General features: G+C 32.9%; 2 protein-coding genes across 3 annotated transcripts in view; one reads left to right on the plus strand and one right to left on the minus strand.

The window, feature by feature from the left end:
• LOC125816838 (chromatin remodeling protein EBS-like) overlaps positions 1 to 24,088 on the plus strand; it is a 950,056-nt gene that overhangs the window by 591,473 nt on the left and 334,495 nt on the right. The window lies entirely within an intron of this gene.
• Positions 2,612 to 7,062, minus strand: LOC125817131 (very-long-chain aldehyde decarbonylase CER1-like). The gene is made up of 9 exons (XM_049496701.1): positions 7,003 to 7,062; positions 6,419 to 6,875; positions 6,108 to 6,327; positions 5,325 to 5,700; positions 5,118 to 5,225; positions 4,718 to 4,918; positions 4,153 to 4,239; positions 3,846 to 4,019; positions 2,612 to 2,776 (listed from the first exon to the last, which is right to left on the minus strand). Exons 1-9 carry the CDS (start codon positions 7,060 to 7,062, stop codon positions 2,612 to 2,614), a joined length of 1,848 nt encoding a protein of 615 aa, XP_049352658.1.

A 24,088-nucleotide genomic window follows, 5' to 3' on the forward strand; every position in this document is an offset into this window, starting at 1 on the left:
ATGATGAATAACATATTTCAATAAAGGAACTTTCATACGTGTAGCCTTGCTCTAGAAGTTTCTCATGGTGTCTTTGATATTGATTTTTTACCATTCTTTAAGGAGAAGATATTCATCATACGTCCCACTAACAAGGGAGAAGGCGCCGATAGCCAAAGGTTGAACCTCCAAAAGTAGGACTTTGACATTTAGATTTTGTTGGTTGCCCACTACTTCAAAAAGAGGATGCGCCCAATCTTGGTCACAGAAATGCATCGTGTTGCGGGATCAAAGTTGTATTGCTCTATCCAAAATCTACTAAATTAATTAAAAGGAAAAGGTCATATTCGTAAGAACATGTCTGAAGTAAATACGTTAACCCCAAATGTTTGTGGTTGTCGGAAGGCTGATTTGGAATAGAAAACTGAATGAGTACAGATTCAATCTAATCATGGTGTTCGTATATGATGTATCCCTACCAGTTTTCTTTCAACACCGCAAACTACTTGTGAGTTCGTTATTCCTACGTTGAGATATGATTTTTTTGAAGCTGCACAAAGCTGGTGCAGTCAGTTCATTAGAACTGTAAGCTGATTTCAAAAAATCACCTGAGAGAACCCGGGAGTTTTTTGATCATGATTTTCAGATATGTTGTAGCTCTATTAGTCTAGTTTCTGAAAAATTAAACAGATCACGATTTAGATATTCCTAAGACGATATATGAATTTTCTACCACAGTCGTGCTAAGCTGAAGAAAAAGTGACGAAAATCAGAGTTGGAAAAAGGACGTACTTGGGAGGGGGGGCTCAATTGAACTTGAAGATGCGACAAATCGATATACAATCACCAAGGGAATGTGGGTATATATATATTTCAAAATATGGAGACATCAATTTGATTCCTATTAATTATGAAAAATTATAATGATGAAAAGTTTAGTTCCTACAAATTATGAAAATTATGGTAAGTTTTCATAGGATTCAAATTATGGAAATTTCCATAGGAGTCGCGTCGAGTTATAGAAATTTCATTGAAATCAAATATGAAAAATCTAGAAAACCAAAGAATTAATAATGTGTGAAGTTTTCTTTTCTTGATACCAACATGGGAAGTCTAAGAAAAAAAAGAAGGAAAAGCGGGGCTTCAACATGTTTTTTTACTTCAAGTTGCATATGTCAACTATAAAAGTTTTTTCTTTTCACTTCAAGTTGCACGAAAAAATATGGCAACTATGAAGATGTTTGATAAATAAAACACCTCCTACAGATACACGTTTGTTTGCATACCGAAATGAGGATTTTAAGTCCTTACATTTTGTTCAAGTGGTCACGCAAAACCAAAGGAGGACCTACCGTGAGGGCGTTCAACATCAAGAAAAGCGACACCTAAAATTTGTGTTGAAATTATAAGTGGGATATCACCAGATCAAGCTTGCAGACGCAACTCTCATTCATCGAATTAACAACAATTTTTTTAGTTGATGAACAAAATCATTAAGCTACAAAGAAATACCATGCGATAAGTCTTCATGAGCTGAAAACACTTCAAATTAAAAATGAGTTATAAGTCAAGTAATCTCTTACAAATTAGAGAATGTTGTCAGAAAGACTCTTGTATATGTTGATTTGAATAACCTCAATGTATCGGCGTAGTCACTTATTATGAAGTTTCAAATATTTCTTGAAAGATCAACTACGTGAAAAAAAATATTTACTTCACAATTACTCCAAGTCTTGTCTTTACAAGTTAGGCATATCGAGCACCCCTACAAGCCTTGAAGCAGGGAACATTTGTAGATATTGTAGTCTTATCGATAAATTCATATTAAGTTGACAAGGCGAGCCCAACTCACATTCTTCAAGCCCAAGGTCCTCTAAATTACTTGGACCAAAATACCCATAAAACCCTAGCCCACGCCTATATAAAGGGGTCTTCATAAGATCAGAAGGACACACAAAAATACATAGAGAATCCTTGCTCTTCACTGGTGATCTGCAAGTCTTCCACATACAATGAAGTCTTCGCTCCAAGTGTTGAGCCACAAGTATTTCATCAAATAAAAAAAACAATTGTGAAGAGAAGAATCAGGGAATTACATCTCTTTTTTAAAAGATTTACAAAGATTGCAACCTTCGCACAAATTTAGATATAAATATCATTGTTTGCTTGGTATTTTTTCTTCTTGATAGCTGTATTTCAGGAACGAAACTTTAGTCGCATACATTGTTAAGTGGATATTTAAACGGCCGTGTAGTTAAAATGTTAAAGTAAGTTTTGTTGCCAAGTTCAAGGGGATTTGATGCATCTAATTTTATTTTCTTATATATATATATATATATATATATATTGCTTAGTTAATTTCCTCATTCACTATTATATATTCTCTTCAAATTACACTAACATGCTTTGCTCATTTATGGCAAACAATAAACCAAATTTTTTTAAGGCCAACATTCAACAAATGCTTTTCAACACGAAATCACCATCCAATTTGATCTATAAAAAAGGAGTAGTCAAAGTAAATTTGATAGTGTAATAATATAATTGGCCAAAGACATATGCAATACACAAGGCCTTAGGTCTTAGTTTTGGATGATTTCTAATTAATTAAGGGCATTATATATTTGTAATCTCATTCAGCAAAAGCTAAAGGTTTGAATCCATGGTTGATGCTGGCTTCCCAAATCTGGTGAACATCAATCATCTTATCTCCACACTCATGTACATTCCATCCTTCTAAGGCATGCACAATTCCTGCCACTCTTGGCGCACTCATTGCTCTTCTTGGAAGCCAATTCTGTCCACATATAATCATAGTAGTAATAGTTTAGTCACAAAATGTTTAAAGTATCTAAAGTTCACCCACTATAAGAGTAACATTACAATTTTTTTATTTTTTACACTAAATTATGTGTATAGTTCAGAAACTATAAAGGCCCGGAATGTAAAATTTTCGGTGTCTAATTTTCTTTTACCTCATATTTTTCAGTCAGAAAGTTGACCTTCTGTTTTCTAACAAATGCATATATATAGTTTGGTTATCTTATCTTTACTTGATATACAATATATTGTGGATGCCAGGAAGTCAACTAATTTAAGTATTTAATTATATTTTTGAGTAGATTTATTTATTTATTTTTATTTATAATTTAAGTAGCTTTATATATTATTCTAGAATAGGGTTTTATGTTTCATAATTTAATACCGATTAGGTTAAGTTATAGTTTTTAGTTTGGAATAGGATTTAGGTCTCCTACTTTCATAAGAATTAGACTTCCTATTGTTGTAATAAGACTCCTATTTAAAGGGGTTTTGATGAATAAAAGTACGTCATTTTTTAGCAAAAACAAGAGATTAGAGTTTTCTCTTTGAACTCTACAGTTTCAGTCTCCCTTTGAAGAGCTGAAGAGATTAGAGTTTTCTCTTTTAATGAAATCTAAGGTTTCAGCCTCTCTTTAACGAGCTGATTTAGATATCATCTTGTAAATTGATCCTTCCCTAAAGATTCATAAGACAATAGTAATCTCATTTTATTGTTATAGTTAGTAACTATACCTGAAATTATTACTTAAAAGAAGAAAATCAAACCTATTAAAATGTTATGAGTGATATAGAAGAATTAATACATTAAAAAGAAAAAATAAATATTTTATTTCCTACAAACCCAGCCTAAAAGGATAAAATAATAAGAAAAAAAAAACTTATAATGTGGAACTACTTATTCTTTACAAAATAAGAAGCAAGGGATAATATGAATATTCATATTTCTATTTTCACATTTTTAACGAACCCATATCCTACTCGACCCACCAGTTTACCTTCTCTGAGAGTAATATAGAAGAATAAATACATAAATGTTGACAAACCTCACAAGCATGCATGTTTTGAAGAGAAGGTGGAGCTAGCATTGCAGGAGGGTGATGGTAGAAGCAGTCGTGGCGAGCTTTCTTTGGAGGCAACTGTGAGAATGGGAAGAAATGTGTCCCTTTTCCTGCCTTCATTTGTTCTTCTTCTGTTAATCCATCTCCAACTACCCATATCTATTACCAACAATTTTTAATATATAAAATAAGAAAAGATTAAACTAAATTATTTTTACTTTTTTATTGCTTAAATTATGATTTCAAACTCATGATGAAGAAATGGAAAGAAGAATGAAAAGGGAAATTTTACCTTTTGATCGAATGTGTTTGACAACACGAAATTACTCGTAGTAGCAAGTTTTAGTTTCTCGTAGTCACTTTTGTACAAAGTAGCTACCTGAAATTTTAAGAATAAGAAGATCAACTAAAAATGAGGAATTGATACAAGGACAGAATATTTTAATTGGGAAAGCAACTCATGTATAATTTAATCTCCTAAATAAGTAAGAATTAGTGTATAAATTATCAAGCAAGATTGATTAACATTTTATAGATCATAGAATACAAAAATTGGTTAGCCAACTCAATATAAAAATTCTTCAATCAAGAATTGGTTAGCCAACTCATGAGCTTTTAAGTGAACCTGGCCATATCCAATCTGAAGATTAACTTGGTCTCAGTTAACATTATGTTCTCCAAACAAAAGTGACATAATACATGTAGGACGTCACATAGGAAACATATGTTTACTTATTCAATTTAATGCAAGTTTAATTGTTTACTTGTACACACTCAAAATTGAAAAGCATAAATAATAGTTAAAGGGTATATTTCTATAGTATGGCAAGAGAAAATGGTTAAAAGCGTAAGTAAACCTGGATGCCCCTTTGGGAGAGAGCAGAGGCAAGAGAAAAGGCAACTTTAGTAAGATTTCCTCTGAGAAGAACTTGTGTCGTTCCTTTTGGAATGCTGTTTAGCACAACAGCAACTGCCAAGCTGCTTCCATCCACCACCTTCATCTTTAGTTTAGGGTGCCTTTCTATGTAAACTTCTCCATTTCTGTTAAGTTCCTCATCCTGTAGATTAAGCACAAAAAAACCATAACATGTCTTTTTTTCCGTGTTACTAATATCTCTTACCCGTGATTATTTTTTCGTGTGATCACACTTTATTAATTTTACGCTATCAATTCCTGTATAGAAATTTACAAATTACGTGACATCAATTCCTGTATAGAAATTAACAAATTACCCGACTCGCCAATTAAGTACTTGCCTGGTTTAAAAGGCCAAGACTCAAGACCTTGGAACCTTTTTCTTCTGCTCGTAGTATAGCATCCTCTATGAAGCTATTAATAGCTTGTGATTGCCATTTCAACAAGTACTGCACATTAAAATAATTTTCAGCACTATTTTAATTTTAATGAATTAATATTAAAAGGAAAAAAAAAGAATCTGAAGTTGAAAATCTTCTTATCATAACCTGTAAATTGTATCTTGGTATGGCCCAAGATTGGAAATTAAATTTTTCGAAGCTATTTCTCTCCAAAATGAAAATGCGTCCGTAGATACAATTGATGATCATAGTCCACAAAGTCAGTGGCCACATGAACCAGATGTACCATTTATGGTTTTCAGGCATTGAAGCCAATGACGAAAATCCTAGCCTGATATGGTAGATGGATTCTGGGGTAGTCAAATGTGTCAAATGTACCACATCAGGTGCATCTTCTTGTCTCTTTAGTGACTTTTCATATAACGAATCAGTAGACTTGTCCATCGTCCCATAGATATAGTCATAAATTGGCATAAATAGAGAATAATTTGTACGAAATTGAGTATGATGCAAGGAGTGAAACCTGATAATTCAATGTCAAAATGCATGCAGTTGTCAATTATAAGATGCTAACATGCTTAGAGATGAATAAACTAAGTAAATAATATGTTGCTTCTTTTATTAGGGGACTTTCTCTTGTATGGGCGTTGACCCCTTTTTATTTTTGTATAGATTGTTCTAACAATATCTAATTTTATGTCTTGCTAGCGCAAATCCTCCAATAAAATAAGCAGTTAATATCAGACTTCTATAAAAATACACATGTACGATGTTTTATTTGAGGATCCAAGTAACATAAATAATTAGCAAATAATATATATTTTCTATGCATGGTGTTGGAAACCATTGAATATAATTTTGTTGAAGCAATATATAAGATCCATCTGCGCGCTCTGGTTGTATTAGTGGTGTGAAGGAGAAGTGACTTACGAGGGTGTATACATAGTGTATTTGAGAGGTGGAAATATGGAGAAAATCCAGTTGGGAATGAACTCAAAGTTGCAGTGTCCCATGTTATTCATGAGATCAATATAAGTAATGTATCCAAAGAGAGAAACCAGAGAAGCAGTCCCAGTAAACACTGTTGTTAAGGTTGGAATAGCAAATAGGAGGAAATATGCTATATGCTCAGCAAATGGATGAATCACAGCTGCAAAAGAAGAAAGTTTTATGCATTATCAACACGTTATATGTGAAACGGTAAAGAGAGAGATTTTATATTATTAGAATACAATACGTACATGTGATGGGCTGGGTAACAATGGAAGAGTGATGATGAGAATGATAGCGAGAATAGAGATAATGATGGTGCAATGCTCTGTGAAGCCAATAATAGAGAAATTCAACAGGACCCGCATGAAGGAATATTGATATCAACACACCATCTGATCTCCATAATGCCAAATTTGAAGCTCCATAAGTCAATGTATTGAAAACATATAACAAAATCCCGCTCAATATAATCTGATCGTCCCAGTTGTTTTCTCGGTCAACTTGATCAAATTCAATGCCTTTGTCAACAATGCGGTTATTGCCTTTCGCAGTTCGATAACGGGAGAAGCTAATCCACACCTGATTGTGAACCATTCTTGATACTAAAAAAGGCAATATGAGAAAGTTTGTCCAATCTCTCTCATATTCCTCTTTCCTTACAAAACAATACACACTCTCACAAATCCATGGACCCAAAATCACGTACTTTTATTATCACAAAAACAACCAATATTCATGTTAGTATATATTCTCATCACTCCCAATTAGTTTAATTCATATGTTTCATAATTGAAAATAATGATAACCAAAAAAAATAAATTATGATTGATACCTTGAAGTTACCGAGGTGCTTCCAAGGCCAATCAGTGAGAAATCCAGGAGTAGTAGCCATTATTGTTTCTCTAATTAGCTTAATGCAAGATGATGAGCAATTTATAGACAGACGCTTCAATTGAGAACACTCTATGTTTGGTATATTAGGTGACAAACTTTTATTTCATTAATTAAAAAAAAAAACGTAACTATTTCTTGTCGTCATTCTTCTCTATTTACCAATCTTCTCGAACTTTCTATTATTTTACTTAAAAATATAAGTTATACTACCTCCATTTTAAAATAAATGATGTTTTTATCTTTTTATTTCATTTCAAAAGTGGTGGTATTTCACAAAATTAACCAGACATTGATTTTTTCTTCTTATTTTAGATAAGTGAAGTTACTATTTTTGTTGGTCAGATCTTATAATCAACTAACTAGAAATATTTATACTTCCGGCGCATTGTACTCTAACATGGGGAACTATATTCAGAGTGTCTAATTAATACTCCTCTCCATTAACATTTTTGGCCAACTATCAGTAACATTCCAACTATATCTCTAACTCTATCCTCCTTTATTATTTATTCTCTTTTGTTGAAATCTTCTTGCATTTCTCTTATTCCATGCATGGTAGATATATAGCAGCTGCAAAAGCAATATCAAGGAAAATATAAATGAATTGTTTGTTTGTAGTTTTCTAAGCTAGTCATGCTATCTCAACATCCAGGAATAGGGGTGACAGAATTAATAATCTATATGGATGGATACCTATTAAAATTAGTCCATCTTAAATGAATTGTTGGGTTAGAAACTGATTAGGCCGTCATGCGGAAGATTACAATTGTAAATCATATAATAATAAATTAGATGACAAAAAACTTATACTAAAAACATAATATTATTATATGAAAACTAATATAAAAGAAAAATATTAAAACTGATGAGAGAATAAATCTCCCCATAAACTAAATTATTAAACGTCTACATTGTGGATGTTATTGTCTTTTCTTTGAGGAAAAAAATAAACTTCAAATAAGGTAAGAAAATCAGGGCGAAACCCTAACAAATCTCCCCTTTTTGCTGGATTTTCTTGACAAACCTTGATCCGCCTTCTTCATATGCTTGATAATCTTGTTCTTCACAAATTTTTCATGTATCACTGTTGCTTATCATGATTTAAAAATTGATATGGGTTAAAAATTGGAGTCATGTGTTAAAAGTTATTAGCAGGGTTAAAAGTGGAGTTCATGCGTTAAAAGTAATAGCATGAGTTGAAAGAAGAGTTCATGCGTTAGTTTAAAGTAAGATGTATGAGTTAAAAGTGAAGCGCATGTGTTAAAAGTAAAGATACATGAGTTAAAAGTGGAGCCCGAACATTAAAGTTTGAAGGGGTTGAAAGTTGGAGCTCATGCTCTAAAGAATGACTATGAGTTGAAAATTGATTTGAAAATTTTCTCCACATGTAGTATCACAAAAATCTGCATTATCATCAAGTTGATTCCAAATTGATTTGAAACCACTTGAACATGTCTTCAATCTTGTTCAACCATTGGATCATTGAATTATGTGCTCTGATAGCACTTGTTGGGTTCGAAAGTTATTAGGGCATCATACGGAAGCTTACAATTGCAACTCATATGATAATAAATTAGATGACAAAAACTTATACTAAAAACATAATGTTAATAATGAAAACTAATATAAAAAAATATTAAAACTGATGAGAGAATAAATCTCCCTATAAACTAAACCCTTAAACGACTAAATTATGGATGATATTGTCTTTTCCTTTAGAAAAAAATAAACTTAAAATAAGGTAAGAAAATTAAGGCAAAATCTTAACATGAATGATAACCTATTTAAGATGGACTAAAAATGAATAAAATCTATATTATTAATTTAAAAATGGATAGTTTAATGGGTAACAGAAGTTTATTCATAAAAGAAAGAAAAACTACATTAATAGTTTTTTTGGACCGTAGCTAGGTGGTATGGGAAAGGAGGTATTATTAAAAAAAAAATTGGGGCTATCGCGCGCGGGGGGGCCGGGGGGAGTGATAGGGGCTGATAAAAAAAATTAAAAGTTTTGAATTTTTTTTAAAAAAATACATATTATTTAATTGATGTTTTCAATAAAATTTATTAACATGAAATTTTTATTTAAAACTACAATTTTTAAAAAATAAAAAAGATATTATTTAAATTATTAAATAATTAAATAAGATAACAAATTAGCTCTTTAAATGTTATCTTTTTTATTTAAATTATTTAAAGATACCGTTTAAATTAGTAGCCCATACGTCTCTCATTAATTTCAAATTGTTTAGGTTGTAATAAAAAATAGAAAGAAACTGGAACAGTGTACATATGAGTTACTTATTGAAACTGGATACGTACTAATTTAAACGATATCATTAAATAATTTAAACGGTATCTTTAAATAAAATGATATCTTTTTATTTTTTAAAATTTTAGGTTTAAATAAAAAGTTCATGTCAACAAATTTTATTAAAAAATTAATTAAATAGATTGAGTGACTTTGTAAGTAAAACACTTATAGTTGAGTGAATTTCTATGAAAAAAGCTCAGAGTTGAGTGTCTTTTGAGTTAAAAAAATCAAAGTTGAGACTTTATGTGAAAAAAACACATAATTGAATGACTTTTGAGTTAAAAATCAAAGTTGAGTGGCTTTCTGTGAAAAAATTCATAGTCGAGTGATCATCTGAAATATTATTTCTTTTTTTTTGTTGGGGTGGGGTCGTGAGGGGGAGGGTGTGGCTCGGGGTGGTTGGGGTCAGGGTCGGGGTTGGGGATAATAAAAATAAAATAAAATTAAGGGTTGGGGGTGTGGGGAGAAGGTGGGCTGGCAGGGTACAGGGGCTGCCGGGCTGGGTTGGGACTGATAAAAAAATAAATTTTCTTAAAAATAAATAAATTTGTGGGGTTAAGGGTTCAGCTGTGTATCAATCGGTTCAGTTTTTGTATTTGAAATTTATCGATCTGACTTATTAGTTATCAATTTGTAGATTATGTTAAATCGTTATAGAACCATTAAGATATTGGCTTAACGGTTATTGGTTTATCGGTTATTGATCGTTATCAGTCCAATTATCAGTTAAACTGTTAAGATTAAACACAAAAATATCATCAAAAAAATCACTTAAAAACATGGTGACAAAACAAATGAATCATGCACATAGTTGACAGATTGCATCTTAGGCAAAAACAAACATTGACACATTGTAGAATAACTAAGATTTTGAGACAACAAAAAATAAAAGTATGAAACTAAGCTCTAAGTCAATGACTTTATACATCAAATAGTATAAATATAATTATTAATTTGCTATCGGATTATCGATTAACATGTTAAGAAAAAACTTCAAACCGTTAAAAAATGATAACCCGATAATAAAAAAAATTAAATCATTAACGAAACTACTAAATCAATAAAAAAATTTAAGTTCGAATTATCGATTTCGTTTTGATTTTGAACAGTCCTAGAGTGGAGTGGGATAATTTATTTTTTGTTTTTTAAGCATTTAACAGGATCCCTAGTCCCTATGATAATATAAGTATCCATTGAGTAACTTGTTTTTATCTGCTTAAATTTGAGCCAAATTAAATATTTCCTTTATTTTTATCTAGTTTTTTTCGATCAACTCGTATTTGATTTGATCCTTTTTTTGTCGCTTCTAATCTAAGGTGACAATTATACTATTGAGTCTGGTCCACATAATTTGAATGCTCCAGATGAACTGGGAGTAAAGGCATTAGAAGAATTAGAAGATAGAACACACACTTTTGCAATTAGTACTTCCCACTTTTCTAACCTGTCAATTTTACTTTTACTAAAAATAGTTGAAGGTAAATTAGTGAAAATGCTCTTTTTGTTTATAATTTCTTAAGGGATATTTAAAGAGAAAAATGGATAAATAATATGGCTAAGTGGAGTAACAATTAATGGACAAATTTGATGAAAAAAATATCATAACAATTAATGGACAAATTTGATGAAAAAAATATCACTTTTATTTAGTCGATGTTAATAAACACCAAAGAAAAAATATTAGAGCTTTACTGTGTTGCGCACTGATGTACTAATCTCTTTGTTTTAATTGCTTGATTTTTTTTCTCTATTTAAAAAGAATGGCTATTTCTCTATTTAACAATTTCTCTAATTCTAACTTTTACATGACATATTTAAGATCACAAGATTAAAATGCATTTTGATATGATTGACATATCTTTAATTTTAAACCATAAAATTAAAAAGTTTCTTTACTTTCTTAAATTCAGTATCAAGTCAAAATATGTCAAACAAATTGAAACGGAGGAAGTACTTCCGCTAGGAAACACACCCCTTAAGAAAAAGATTTTAGGACATAACTAAAAGTTAATTTTTTACCATTATCCTTTTGATTATTCTTAAACTATTCTCCTAAAAAATTTAAAATAGTTAAGAACCTCAATAAAAAAAAAAGAATAAGTAGGAAAAAAAAAAGAGTCTCATCAATTTTCTTTAAATTTTAGAAAAAATCACTTATTTTAAACTATAAAAAAAGGTCTACAATTCCTAAATTTTGTATGGTGACAGATAGCTAGTAGCTGGGAGAAGAGTTACTTTAATATTCCTAAATTTGAATGCTGACTAGTGACTACAATTAATTGCACATCACATGCGATGACTCTTTGTGATTGTTACATAATTAGACACAGTAAATATCTCGATTGGTTATAGATGCCATTATAGTTTTATGTAAAAAATTGGGAAGCTGATCACCAAATACAAGAATAGAAGAGCTCCTTCTTTGGTTGATCAACCACACATTTTCTTATTACAAATAATAATAAAGTGAATTTTATATATGCACACAAACTTTGAAGATAGCACCCTCTTTGGATGATAAATCATAAAATAATCACTTGTTACTAATTATAGGTTACCAACGTTAATGATATTTATCTCTTAACTATGTGTTTTTGAGAGAGACATTACTAGTGAGAATTGGTACACTAACCATGGCTAATTATTAGGGATAATTGTATTTTATGAATCCCAATAGACTCTTGTTAGATTTTAGGCAGTAAGAAAAATAATTGGGAGACCTCCCTTTAGGTTTCGTTCTATAACACTCACCTCCTCTGTAGTTTACGATATTATGTCTACCTCCCTTATTTTAATTTTCTTGTAACCGTTCTTTAAACCTATTAATATAAATAAATTATGGCTTGACAAATTTGCCCTTCTTTATTTTAATTTCTTGATATTGATTTAAATTATTAAAAACATGACTTATTTAATAAATACTTTAAAAATAAATAATAAACACAAATAAATTAATATTATAATATATATTCTTTGATTTGAGTTTTAAACTCAATTTTGTCTTCTTCATTGTAGAGCATTGGTCTTGCTCTGATGATGACAGTGGGGTCTTTAAGAGTTAAATTGGCTCTTTCTTGATTCTTTTTCCATTTTTCTAAGGGATTTTCACCATATGATTTTTGTAAATTTTCTTTTATCCATTCTAGATTGAGACATTTCGAATTCTTCATGAGCTATTTGTTGTACAATAATTTGTATGACTTTTTCTTTTAAGTCTCTATTTAATTTACTAATTACCTTTATTATTGTTATTGAGGTTTTTTCTTCTAAATACCATAAAGGTAAATTCATTTTATAATTATGTAGTTACTAATATATATATATATATACACACGCGCGTCCTTTTTACCAAACAAAGATACACATTTCTTCATATTGATTTATTTTTAAAATATTTATTAAATAAATCATTTTTATTAATATGAAGAAATTAGTTTAAAGAGGGACAAATTTGTCAAATCTAATTTATATTAATTCTAAATAAATTTAAAGAATGGTAACAAAAAAATTAAAATAAGAGAGGTAGGCGTAATCTCGTAAACCACAGGGAAAGTGAGTGTTATAGAGTGAAATCCGAGGGAGGTCTCTGAAATTATCCCAGTAATTTTGTTTTTCCAAAACCAAGAGTAAGTTATAAGTAGACGTTCATAGACGGAATCTTGAATGCATCACTTCACATGAAATACATGTTATCTATCTTAGTGGATTCTTTATCTAAATTTTCACTTTATTGATGAGAATTTGATTTTCCACTTTATAATTCATTCCCTTTCCCTACCCCTATTTTTAGTAAAAAAAAAAGGTTCAAGTGTCTCTTCACAAAAGGTGGTGACTAAGTGGACTATCGAATGTTTGGTACGGAGTATAAGAATAATGTCGAATAAAGTGTATTAGTAATGCATGTACTATTATTGTTTGCATTAGTTATACTAAAATAATTTCTTATGCAGTGTTTAGTTTGATGAATTAAAAATGAAATGCATTGCATAACTTCTATAAAAAATGTTTGATAACAAAAACACTCCTTACACTCTTTATCTTTGTGAAATGGAAAGTATCTTGTGAGGGATTTGATGATAGTTATGTCAATAATCAATCTAATGCATGTAATGAAATCATTTGTATTACTAACACATGAAAATTCATGGTATTAATAATACACATTTCAATACATAGTAGAATGTATAACTATATAATGCACAAAGATTAAAGAAAGTGTATCAAATAATGTATTAATAATAACAAAGCTCCTCTAACATACATTATTATTTTTAATACGCTCTAACAAATGACCCTCCGAAAACATGTGACCTAAAAATGAGTATTAGTGTAATGACCCTACATGTCATTTCTTTGTTAATGCCTTCCGTTCTTTGTTTAGAGCATTCCTATAGCGAACCCAAGTCATTTATGACTTGCTGAGACTGACAGTTCGGTCACCTGGTCGTCCGTTTGATTTTATGCGAATTTCTGTGTTTTGGAGCTTTTGAACCTTGAACGGTTGGTTTCGATCAAAAGTTCAAGTTCACGAACTCAAAATCTAATTCTGACAGTTTCATCAGCTCCGAAAAGGTCATTTTGGCTAGCAACATGATCGACATGGCTCCTGCGAATTTCGATTTGAGTTTGTGCAATTCGGTGCTTTAACTTTACATTTTGTCCTAAATTTGACCTTGATCAACATTCTTGGTAAACGTGGCCAGATAAATTTTTCTTTAGCGTTTTGCTGCGAAATGTCGAATTTGGTCTAGAATGACCCTTCGTGTGGATTTCGGGGCTCCTCGGCTAATTTTGAGCCTCCTTGTGAATTTTTGCTTACAATAAAGTTTGGGCGTGAAACTCACTTTTTATCAGATTACCTCGGTTGGAAGTTCAGACTTCTCCATTGAGTCCAGAATATTGAATTTGGTATGGTAGCATATCTCACTTGCGTGTACGGGGTTCCGAACGTATTTCGAATACTAATGACGGAGCCAAAAAATTTATTAAGGCTGTCCAAGAATAATAGTGTGTGGTTGTCAAAATAAAAAAAATATTGTGCTATTTGGGGTTTGTACCTAGAACTCCTTCATTCAAATGGACACCCATTACTAGTACGCTAAAGGTATAACTTTTGTAAAGGGTTTCCAACTTTAAATATAAATCCTTAAAATGTAGAATTTGACATATATATACAACGTAATTTTCCAACGAAAGATGTCTAGTTGGACACCTTGGGGTGGCTATAGATACGCCTCTGTCCTATCAGAAATTTAATAGTTGCCAAAACCAGCTGATGTGCATCAGTTAGTGCAACCTAGAAATGCCCTTCGCGTACGCAAGCGTTGGAGTCACGTTTGCAAAGCCCACCTGTCCAGGAATTCACTTTCGCGAGGAGCCCGCCACATTTGCGAGGGTCAGACTTGTTGACCCTCCGTGTTCGTGGGAGATTGCTCCACATTTGCGATGCCTAATTTTTGGGTCGGTCACAATCATGGGCCTTAGCCTTCGCGATCGTGATGGGTTATTTTATCTAGTCTTTTATTTAAAGACCATACGCGACCAACTCGAGTTGGAATATTATAATTGCAATTTCTGCTCTGTTAGAGCTCCGATTTGAGTGATTCAAAGACCTGTGGGCTTACGGAAGTTGTGACTACGTGTATGAGTGATCCAAAGTTGTTGAGGGACATCCTTTTGAGGCATTTCTTGTGTTTTTGGGAATGCATTGCTTCTTTATTGTCCTGTAGAAGTGAATTATTTTCATGTATTTTTACCCACTATTTGCAGCTCTGAATTGTGTTCCATTTTGGAACACAAGTTTGGGGGTACTGTATTGGACCTTTTTATGGAGTTGTTTTCAGAAATTCTGACGAAGGTCCCACAATTTTCATTTTGACTCCAAAATTGATCCGTCTCCATTTTATGTGTTTTGGTCTCTAAACGACCATATTAATTTTATGATCCTATTTTGATAGTGTAGCAGCGTTCTGAGGCCGTACAAAAATAAAAATATCTAGAGACATGATTTTGGAGCGCGTGTGGTCGGCTTAAAGATATGCTACAACTTTCCTTCTCCTAGACTGAGCCTGAATGTGTAAATTCATGATTGAATTGAGTAAATTGGGGGCGGGTACCTAGTATTCATACTACATTGCTTAGAATCCATGTTTTAGGCTTGATTCGGTATTCTTGGGATTAGAACCATGCTAGTTGGTTTTATATGATCATCCTTATCTTGTGGTGTGGCTTGTATGTTGTTATTGTTGTATAATTGAGCATGATTGGCCTCAGCCTAGGCTTAGAATAGTGCTTTCCATAGACTTTCAATATTTTTAGGCTTAAGGCCTTGTTTCTTCTTTGACATTGATTCAAATGGCTTAGTTCCTTGTAGAGTGTGTACCAGACTTGAGTATGATAGAATTAGCCTTAGTTTAGGTGTTTTCCCTGCTTTGGAGACCTTCGATCCACTCTCCCTCTTCTACGACCCTATTGTGATAGTTGAGGCTACACGCTTGGCTATGCAACTTAGGATTGGAGTTGGTTTGAGCTTGAAACATTATACCGTTTACTTGGGAGTGGACGTCGTTCCATAGTGGTATTGTTGATGGTTGATATAAGGTTCTTTGATGGTTTTGTTGATGCCCCCGAGTTCACTCTTGCTAGTCAGACGGGTGCCTATGTGAGCTTACCTTCTAGCTACACGAATGGTCTTGTTGATGCCCCGGGGTTCACTTTTGCTAGCTAGGCAGGTGACGCTGGAATTTTACTGTCTGGTTGGGCGGCCCCCAGATTTAATCTTGCGAGCTAGGCGGGTTCTCCTGGGAGTTTACGAGTGGGCGGCCCCTTATTTGGGTGCCTGCGCTTAGAGTCTGTTACGTGTGGTTGGAAGCCCGACTTACCCTTCTTGGATGTGGACTCGCTGTACTTTGAGTTTTACTTAAACTTGCACCCAAATGTATCTTCTGGGCTTATAGGAGATCAAGTTAGGTTTAGTTTAGCTGTACTTCGTTCTTTATTTTTTTAGTATGCTCATGTGCTTTTCTTTAAAATCCGTTTTGACCTCCGTGTGTGTCTAGATTCTATCTTTCATATCGTTTGTACCTTTCTTACTCAGTCGGCCTTTGATGCCTACTGAGTACATGTTGTTTTGATACTCATGTTACACTCTACATCTATTTCGTGATGCAAATCCTGGTACCAGATACCAGGGTGATCGTTTGAGCTTGTTGCAACGGGTTATTGGAGGCGAGGGTAAGCACATGGCATCCTGGACTTACCTGTCTCCTTTTGTATTTTGTATGGGTAGTCGTTTGCTTCTTGTATTTTGTATAGCTAGTCTTTTGCTTTTTGAGACAAGCTTGTATTTTGATCCACTTTTGGGACTTGTACTCTTTTTTATTTAGAACAATTTTATACTACTGACTTCCAGGTTCTGGGAGAGATCTTTATATATATATATATATTAAATTGCTGATTCCTCAAATGTTCTACCCTTGTATCCATTATTTGTTGTTTTGGGTCAAAGATTGACTTACTTACTGGTGGATTATAATAGGTGTCATTATGACTCATGAAATCAGATCGTGACAATTAATGAAAAAGACTTCGGCGTGCAACGTAAGGAAGACAATAAGTTATTACTTTCATAAACAATAAATTAGGACAATCTACTACCATTTTACAAAGTACAATGAAGATCTCACACTAATCGAAAAAAACAGTAACCGTGATCAACGAACAAGAGTTGTTTTGTCGATCAATCATGAGTCAAGTAAAAGAAAGAAATGTCAATTAAGGAAAGACATAAAGGCAGGAAAACCAGCAAATGCTCAAACCTTGTTCATGGAAAGTATATTCGTATCTTTACGAGGATCAAATCCCTTGGATTGATTTCTCCACACAAGATCCTATCAAAGTACAATTAAGGATTGAACAAGTAGTATAATAATACGCTATACAAAGTTCTCTCGAAGAACGCTAGAAGAATATATTTTTGTCTCAACCATCATCATATTCTTTGTATTACTTTCAATAAGCATTGGAATATGAGGAATTTATGTGTTCTAAAAAACAGAAGAGAGAGAAATATTGTGGTTGTGATCGGACATCTAATTTTTAATCGAATTCGAAGACTTTACACCATTTTAAATTATTTCTTGTAGGTTTAGAATTTAATTATTTTAAAATTTACTTCTAGGGAATTATTTTAAAAGATTTGAAAACTACAAAAATAAAATCACATTTAAGGATAAGTTTTGTTTTTAAAAAAATTTCAAAAGAAAGAGAACCCCAAAAAGATATGTTGCTTAATTATATCTTAATAAATAAGCTAGTAATTTTAATTTAGTTTAAATTTTATTATTCACTATTTTTATAGTCTAATTATTTTATATTTTAAAGAATAAGAAGAAATAGAAAAAAAAAATAACAATAAAGAAGAAAAACAAGAAGAAATGTAAACAAAGAAGATAAAAACAAAGAAAAAATAATAAAAAAAAGAGAAAGAAAATCACACGGTACTAGGAGAGAATAAAGTGGATTTTTTAAATAAAAATTAGTCTTAATCCATTTAGATCTTTCACCCAAAAAAATCAATTCCAAACCCCATAAAACTTTATCCCCTATTATAAATCCAACTCAAAAAATGCAATTAAAAAATTTCTCAAACTCTAAAATTCTCATTCCTACACAATTCCTAATTCCTAGAAACTATATGCCTATATATAGATACCCACAAAAAAAGAACAACAAAAGAAGAAAAAAAATACACACACACGCACGCAAAAAAAATAAATAGAGACGGTAGAAAAAAAACGGAAGAGTTAGAAAATAAAAAAATCAATCCTAAAGAGAAAACAAAAAAGAAAAATAAAAGAAGAACAACAACAAAAGAGAAAGAAAAAATTGAAAAAAAGGTAAAAAGGCAAAGATGAAGTTCAAGGTTTACTTTTGCGGTTTTGAGTTCGTGATTTCTGATTGCGCTAATTTATTTTTGTGAATTAATCTTCAGAAAAGGTAACACTTGATCTTTATTATATGATTTGATTTCGAAATTACATAAGGCATGATTCTAATGTTATAAAGTTTTTTGAAATATTATGTGTGTTTAATCTTGATATTATTATATTAAAATATGTATGAACTTTTTATATCATTATATTTTGAGTAAAATTGGTACATTCAGCGTATCACCGAGTACCACCTTAGTTTGCCTTTCGAGCCATCAATTTTCTTCCTTGTACTTTCACTTTGGCGATGGTCAGCAAGGTCACCTTTCTCATTTAGCGAGTCACATTTTCTTTTGGAGTTCACCAACCTGTCTTGATAGACATAAGTGTTGTGCACTGTCACTTTGAGCGAGGTCATGCTCACTAGGCGATTCACCTTTCTTGTTTGGCGATTATCAATGTATAGTTTGCACTTCTTTTTGCATTTTTGACCATTCTTTCAAACATTCATCCTTGCCTTGTCCATTAGCCTTCATAACTGCAAATCATCAAAATATTATCAAAATATGATATAATTAGACATTGAGGACACTTATTATTGAGCTAAATAGGCCTCAAATGAGTGCAAATTTACCACTCATCAACACCCAACTTAAACTTTTACTTGTCCTCAAGTAAATTAAGAACACATTTAGTCCAATAAGAGTGTCTACAATAGTATTCAATGAGAGCTAACATGCAAGTTCAATTACAAGACTATTCTCAACAATATGCTACCCTCAATCTTGATAAAAAAAATTCAAATGATGACTAGCCGATTTCAACACAAGGTCAAACTCACTTTAACATATTTTCTAATGCAAGACCATGTTTTAATAAATGCATTCAATTGCTCTCACATCAAGAACAATTTTATGCTCTCATAAAGCAAATCAACCAAGAAATAAGGAATCAATACAACTCTTACTCTCTCAAAATAGAAATACATGCAAGCTTCTTCCCATAGGTTTGGCCATATTTTTCAATCATCACACAACCTAGTTCATGCAATGTAATGGGGGTGAGGGTCAAAGCATGACCAATTTTGCTCGGTGACTTCAATTTTCAAAGAATTGTTGCAATCATCTTCACCCCTTCTCAAGTTCTTTTCATTCTTTTTCATTTGAGAACTCAAACTTTGACTTTTCACTCATTTTATTTGGAATCTTTTATTTCATCACTCATATTTTTCATTTCCATATTCAAGGAATTTTCATCACAATGATCTTTTCTCTCTTTTTTAGGAGAGGTTTCTTCTTTTTGTAACAAACTTCAAAGTTGAGTATCATTTCATTTTTCTTTGCCCTTCATTTGACTTTTATTCCTTCTTCCTTTCCACACCCCAACTTAGGCTTTTGGCCTATGTTGGCTATTCAAGCATAACAATGCTTCAAAAAGCTTTTTCGTGAGAAGGTAGGGACAATTTTGCTCAAGAGGTTTTCATTTGATTTATTCAACAAATGGTTTAGGCTCAAGTGGTGTCAAAATGGATGCACACCCTCATAACGTAGTCACAAAGAATTAAGGAAATTTGGGTTCCCTCTTTGAATTATTACCCTAGATCACGCCTTATATTTACCAAAGTTTAGACATTTAGAGTATCAAGGAATATTCTAGTATTCCACACAAGCGTATGTGCGATGTTCAGTGTAAGGCTCACATCAAAACATAACTAGTCAACAAAGATTCAAAGAGATCGCTCAAAAGCGCAACCACTTCGATTTCATTCTCGCAACACCAACACTATACACCATGCTAATCATGAGTACTATTCTAGACATTGATATTGAACATAATTGATCCTTGAATCATTATCAATGAAAACTCAAGTATTTCACAATTTTCAAAACTCATGGGGGGTTGTAAAATTGAGAGAAAACGAAAAATGTAAAAGAGATACACTAAACCAAATGAAACACTCTAATATAATCAAAAGTAAACTAATAAATATACAATGTCTTCAATGCAAAGATAATAAAATATGTGAGGCAAAGTAAAAAGGCCCCCTAAAAAGATAAGCTTGTGAAGAACTCTCATTTGGAGTCTCAACAAGGAAGTATTACCCGGGGCATCAATTCTCTGCAATAAAATCACTGGAGGCAGCAGTGCAGTATCAACTGGGGCATCAGTTCCTGTCAAAACACTATGAGGAGTGGAGAAGTCTGAAGAGACTCCACTAGTGCCAACTGTTGAAGTCTCCCAAAGGGATCTCTCTAGGATGGCCTGCACAATCACTTCCTTAGTCTCCTACAACTCTATGAGTGTCTGTGCAATCCCATGCTCATCCTCCTCACTCCTCAAGTCCTTCTCATCTATCTACTCAACCATATCATCATTAGCCCTTTATGTATCAACAACAAAATCATCAATACTCACAGTTAACTCAGACTGCACACTAGAAGGAGGATCACTACTGAGAATTGATGGTGGCATAGAGGCTGGTGCATTTGGTAGGGTAGCCTCACCCCATAGCATCAAATTATCATCAGAACAAAGCTCGTCTACATCCGCTCGCAAGGTAGAAAGCTCACCCATCATGGCATATAGTGCACCAGAACTACCCTCATCCTTCTCTCGGGCCTCTACTATGGCGGAGGTTGTCCAACCTCACACTATGGTCCTCAAACATCTCCTCACACATATTCACCATGTCCTCGAAAGGAATCAAAACCTGCTTAATATCCCTATTAATTAGCCCGGGCATGTCTTTCTTAATCCTTGCGGCTATGACATCACAGATTGGGCAAGACTACCCATTTGATATATCAAGGCCTGGGTCAAGGGGGACGGGTAATAGGAGTGGGGGTAGGCACATAATCAACAACATCAATATTAGAAAGAGATGAGGGCACAACATGAGAGGAAGATATACCTACCTGCTCCACAGAAGGAGAAGGTGTGTGATAAACGCTCAAACTACACCTCATCCAATACTAGGTGTAAGCGATCGTTATCTAGTATAAAACCCAACGAAGAGCTGGGGTTGAACCCATAGGGAGTGGTACATTACGAAATTCAATTAAGAAGGAGAATTTGTGATTCTAATCGATTATAAAAGTAGACATTGTCGAAATCAAACAAAGTAAGGTAAAGGTTTGACAATGAATATCAGATGAGGGGGGGGGGGGGTTTAAAAGTGTCAATTAGCAACTACGATAATCACGAAAACAAGGGAGTAGACAAGTAAAAGAGGATTCTCGGGGATATGATCAATTTTGGGCTAATTTAACTATATGGGTAATCAAAGTTTATTAATAAATTTCTGAATCTCAGTGGGTAGGATACACTATAGATGCAATAGCTTTCACTTGAACAACTATTATGATTCAAGCGAGTTCTCTCGAACCTCGACAAGCTTAACACTATAAACATCCCAAAACCTTAATTTATCTACTCTCTCAAGCTAGATAGGTAGGAATGAGTTAAGATTCACTCTCTTGAGCTGAACCCACTACAACCTACACACTAAAATCATCAATTGATAACCTTGGTTTTAGAACCTCTCTCTCGAACAAGCCTAAAACACTAAGCTAAAATCGCATTTGCAACTACAATTCATAAATCAACATACAACTATCAATTAAAACCACTTTAAAACAACATTTAAATCATTAAACAACAATACCCATAAGATAATTAGACAAATAATCACATGATCACACCCCAAGAATTGGGGTTTTAGCAACACAACATAATTAAAAGGAAGAATTCAATACCAATTACGTTCTCCATAATTTGGGTATTGCAATCCAAGTCTTTACAATGGTACAAAATCCTCAAAAGTCAAAAACTCAACTTCAAATATACTTGAAAACTCTTTCAACAAGGTTCTACAATGAAGAAAAATTCTCAGAGAACCAATAAACTCAGAAGAAAATTAGAATTCGTTTCCAAAAGTTCTTTTCTCTCATTTTTGAAATTCAATTTATAGTTTCCGAAATTTTGGCTTTCAGGGACATTAGGTGAAGTAAGTCGAGCATCGCCGACCAAGTCGGCGATGCGCCAATCGCTCCATTCCATCGTCGGTCTTCCTTGGCTCTTTATCCTCAGGGTTCTGTGACTTTAGGCGACCCAAGTTTGTGTCGCCAATCAATTCGGCGGTTCACCGAAGGTCCAAATCCATCACCAAGTTGGATTCTTCCTAGGGCTGGCAGCCTGGAACTTTAGGTAGCTGAAGTGCCACTCGGTGAGTCGTCGAGTGGCTTTGACGATTCTCAGCTTTTGCTATCTTTAACCTTTTCATCTTTTTCGCTTCTTTTTGTCTAATAATGTCCTTGCCTTGCTCTTTTTTCTTCATTGCTTCAAATCAACACTTTAACATCAGTTTAGAGCATGAATTAGGCATTTGAGGACAATAAACTATGAAAACTAAATGCTAAATGAGTCAAAATCTAAGACTCATTGGTGTGCTGACCCCATAGACACTACACACATAGGAATCTGGTGGTGGCAGCTTCCTCCAAGCCGCATTGTCCCGTAAACAATCAGCTATAAAAAGAGGACTTTGGTTCTCATCCAAGGGAATCCAAAAAAACACGACCGAAGAACTACTAAAAAGAGAGTAAAATTGTAGCACTTCGAATCTTTAAAGTTTGAAAATTATATCTCTTTTTGTCCTTCTATTTTTTGTGTTGAATTCGAGTTCGAGGAAGTTCGAAGTTGAAATCTTTTGACACCAAAGCTCTTGTCTGCTGCTTAACATAAGGTAAAATCTTTTTTTTAAATCAATTCTTTTTTTAGTTGATATGTTCGTTCACTGGTGAAAATTAATTTAATACTCTCTTTTAAAATATAACTTAGAGAGTGCCTTTCTTGCTTCAGTTGCAGTAAATATGTGTATCTACTAAGGATGTTGTTGTGTTTGAACCTTTGTTGAGAATTGTGATTTGCGTCTCAATTCATCTGTACTTAGCCATAACTTCTTATGTAATTACTTGTAAAATTGAGCTTTAGTGGTTTCCTCGTCTAGCATGATATGATTATATATTTTTATTACTGTTTCAGAATGATATGAATCTCTGTTCTTCTAGCCTAACTTAAACCTCTTGACGTTTTGATATCATCTTGTTCGTCTTCGTTTTAAATCTAACGTTGTATTAGCCTAAGTTTCAAACTCAAGACTTGCGATCATTTCAAGATTATAGTTGATGGATTTTAAGGATTATTCTAAGCTTAGAAGAGGGTCTTGCTGATTTGTATCTATCTATTCATACATGCCTACATTTTAGTTGAGTATTTTGAAAGTTTTAATTAATTTGGGGCTGCTCGCTATGATTCCTCTTTAGAGTTACTTTTTTAAGAAAGCCACAAGTTTGTAGTCTATGGAAATCCACATCTGCTCATGTCATCAATGTAAATTCGAGGTGAAGTTGGCCTAGAAAACATAAGGCACGTGTATGTTACTGATCTTGAGTTTTACAATATAATTTCGTTAAATGTTCAGCTTGATATGTGTTGCTTTTGGCTCCTAAGTACGATTGGTGTTTGGGTCAATGTGTTACAGGTTAGAAGTTGTATATGTTATCTCTTTGTTTCGAAATTCAAACTTCGTTTAAGGTTTGTGAATTCTCTACTCCAAACTCTGCTTACCCCTCCACCTGTAACTAAGTTTTTTTTGTGTAAAAAAGTATTCTTGAATTATGAATGAACTTGTTCTTAAGATTAGTTTTTGATCTTATACTGACTAATTTTTTTTTACTATGAATTAGCTTTCTCTCTTATGTTGATCTTTTATGGATGAT

This window comes from Solanum verrucosum, unplaced genomic scaffold, assembly GCF_900185275.1.
Source record: "Solanum verrucosum unplaced genomic scaffold, falcon-dt-bn FXZP01000084.1, whole genome shotgun sequence".
Lineage (NCBI taxonomy): Eukaryota > Viridiplantae > Streptophyta > Magnoliopsida > Solanales > Solanaceae > Solanum > Solanum verrucosum.

Coding starts and splice junctions, on each gene's coding strand:
- LOC125817131 (XM_049496701.1), bottom strand. CDS start 7,062: ATGGCTACTACTCCTGGATTTCTCACTGATTGGCCTTGGAAGCACCTC. Junction 4,919..5,117: donor GTCTTGGCCTTTTAAACCAG/GCAAGTACTTAA, acceptor CTTAATCTACAG/GATGAGGAACTTAACAGAAA. Junction 2,777..3,845: donor AAAACATGCATGCTTGTGAG/GTTTGTCAACAT, acceptor ATATGTGGACAG/AATTGGCTTCCAAGAAGAGC.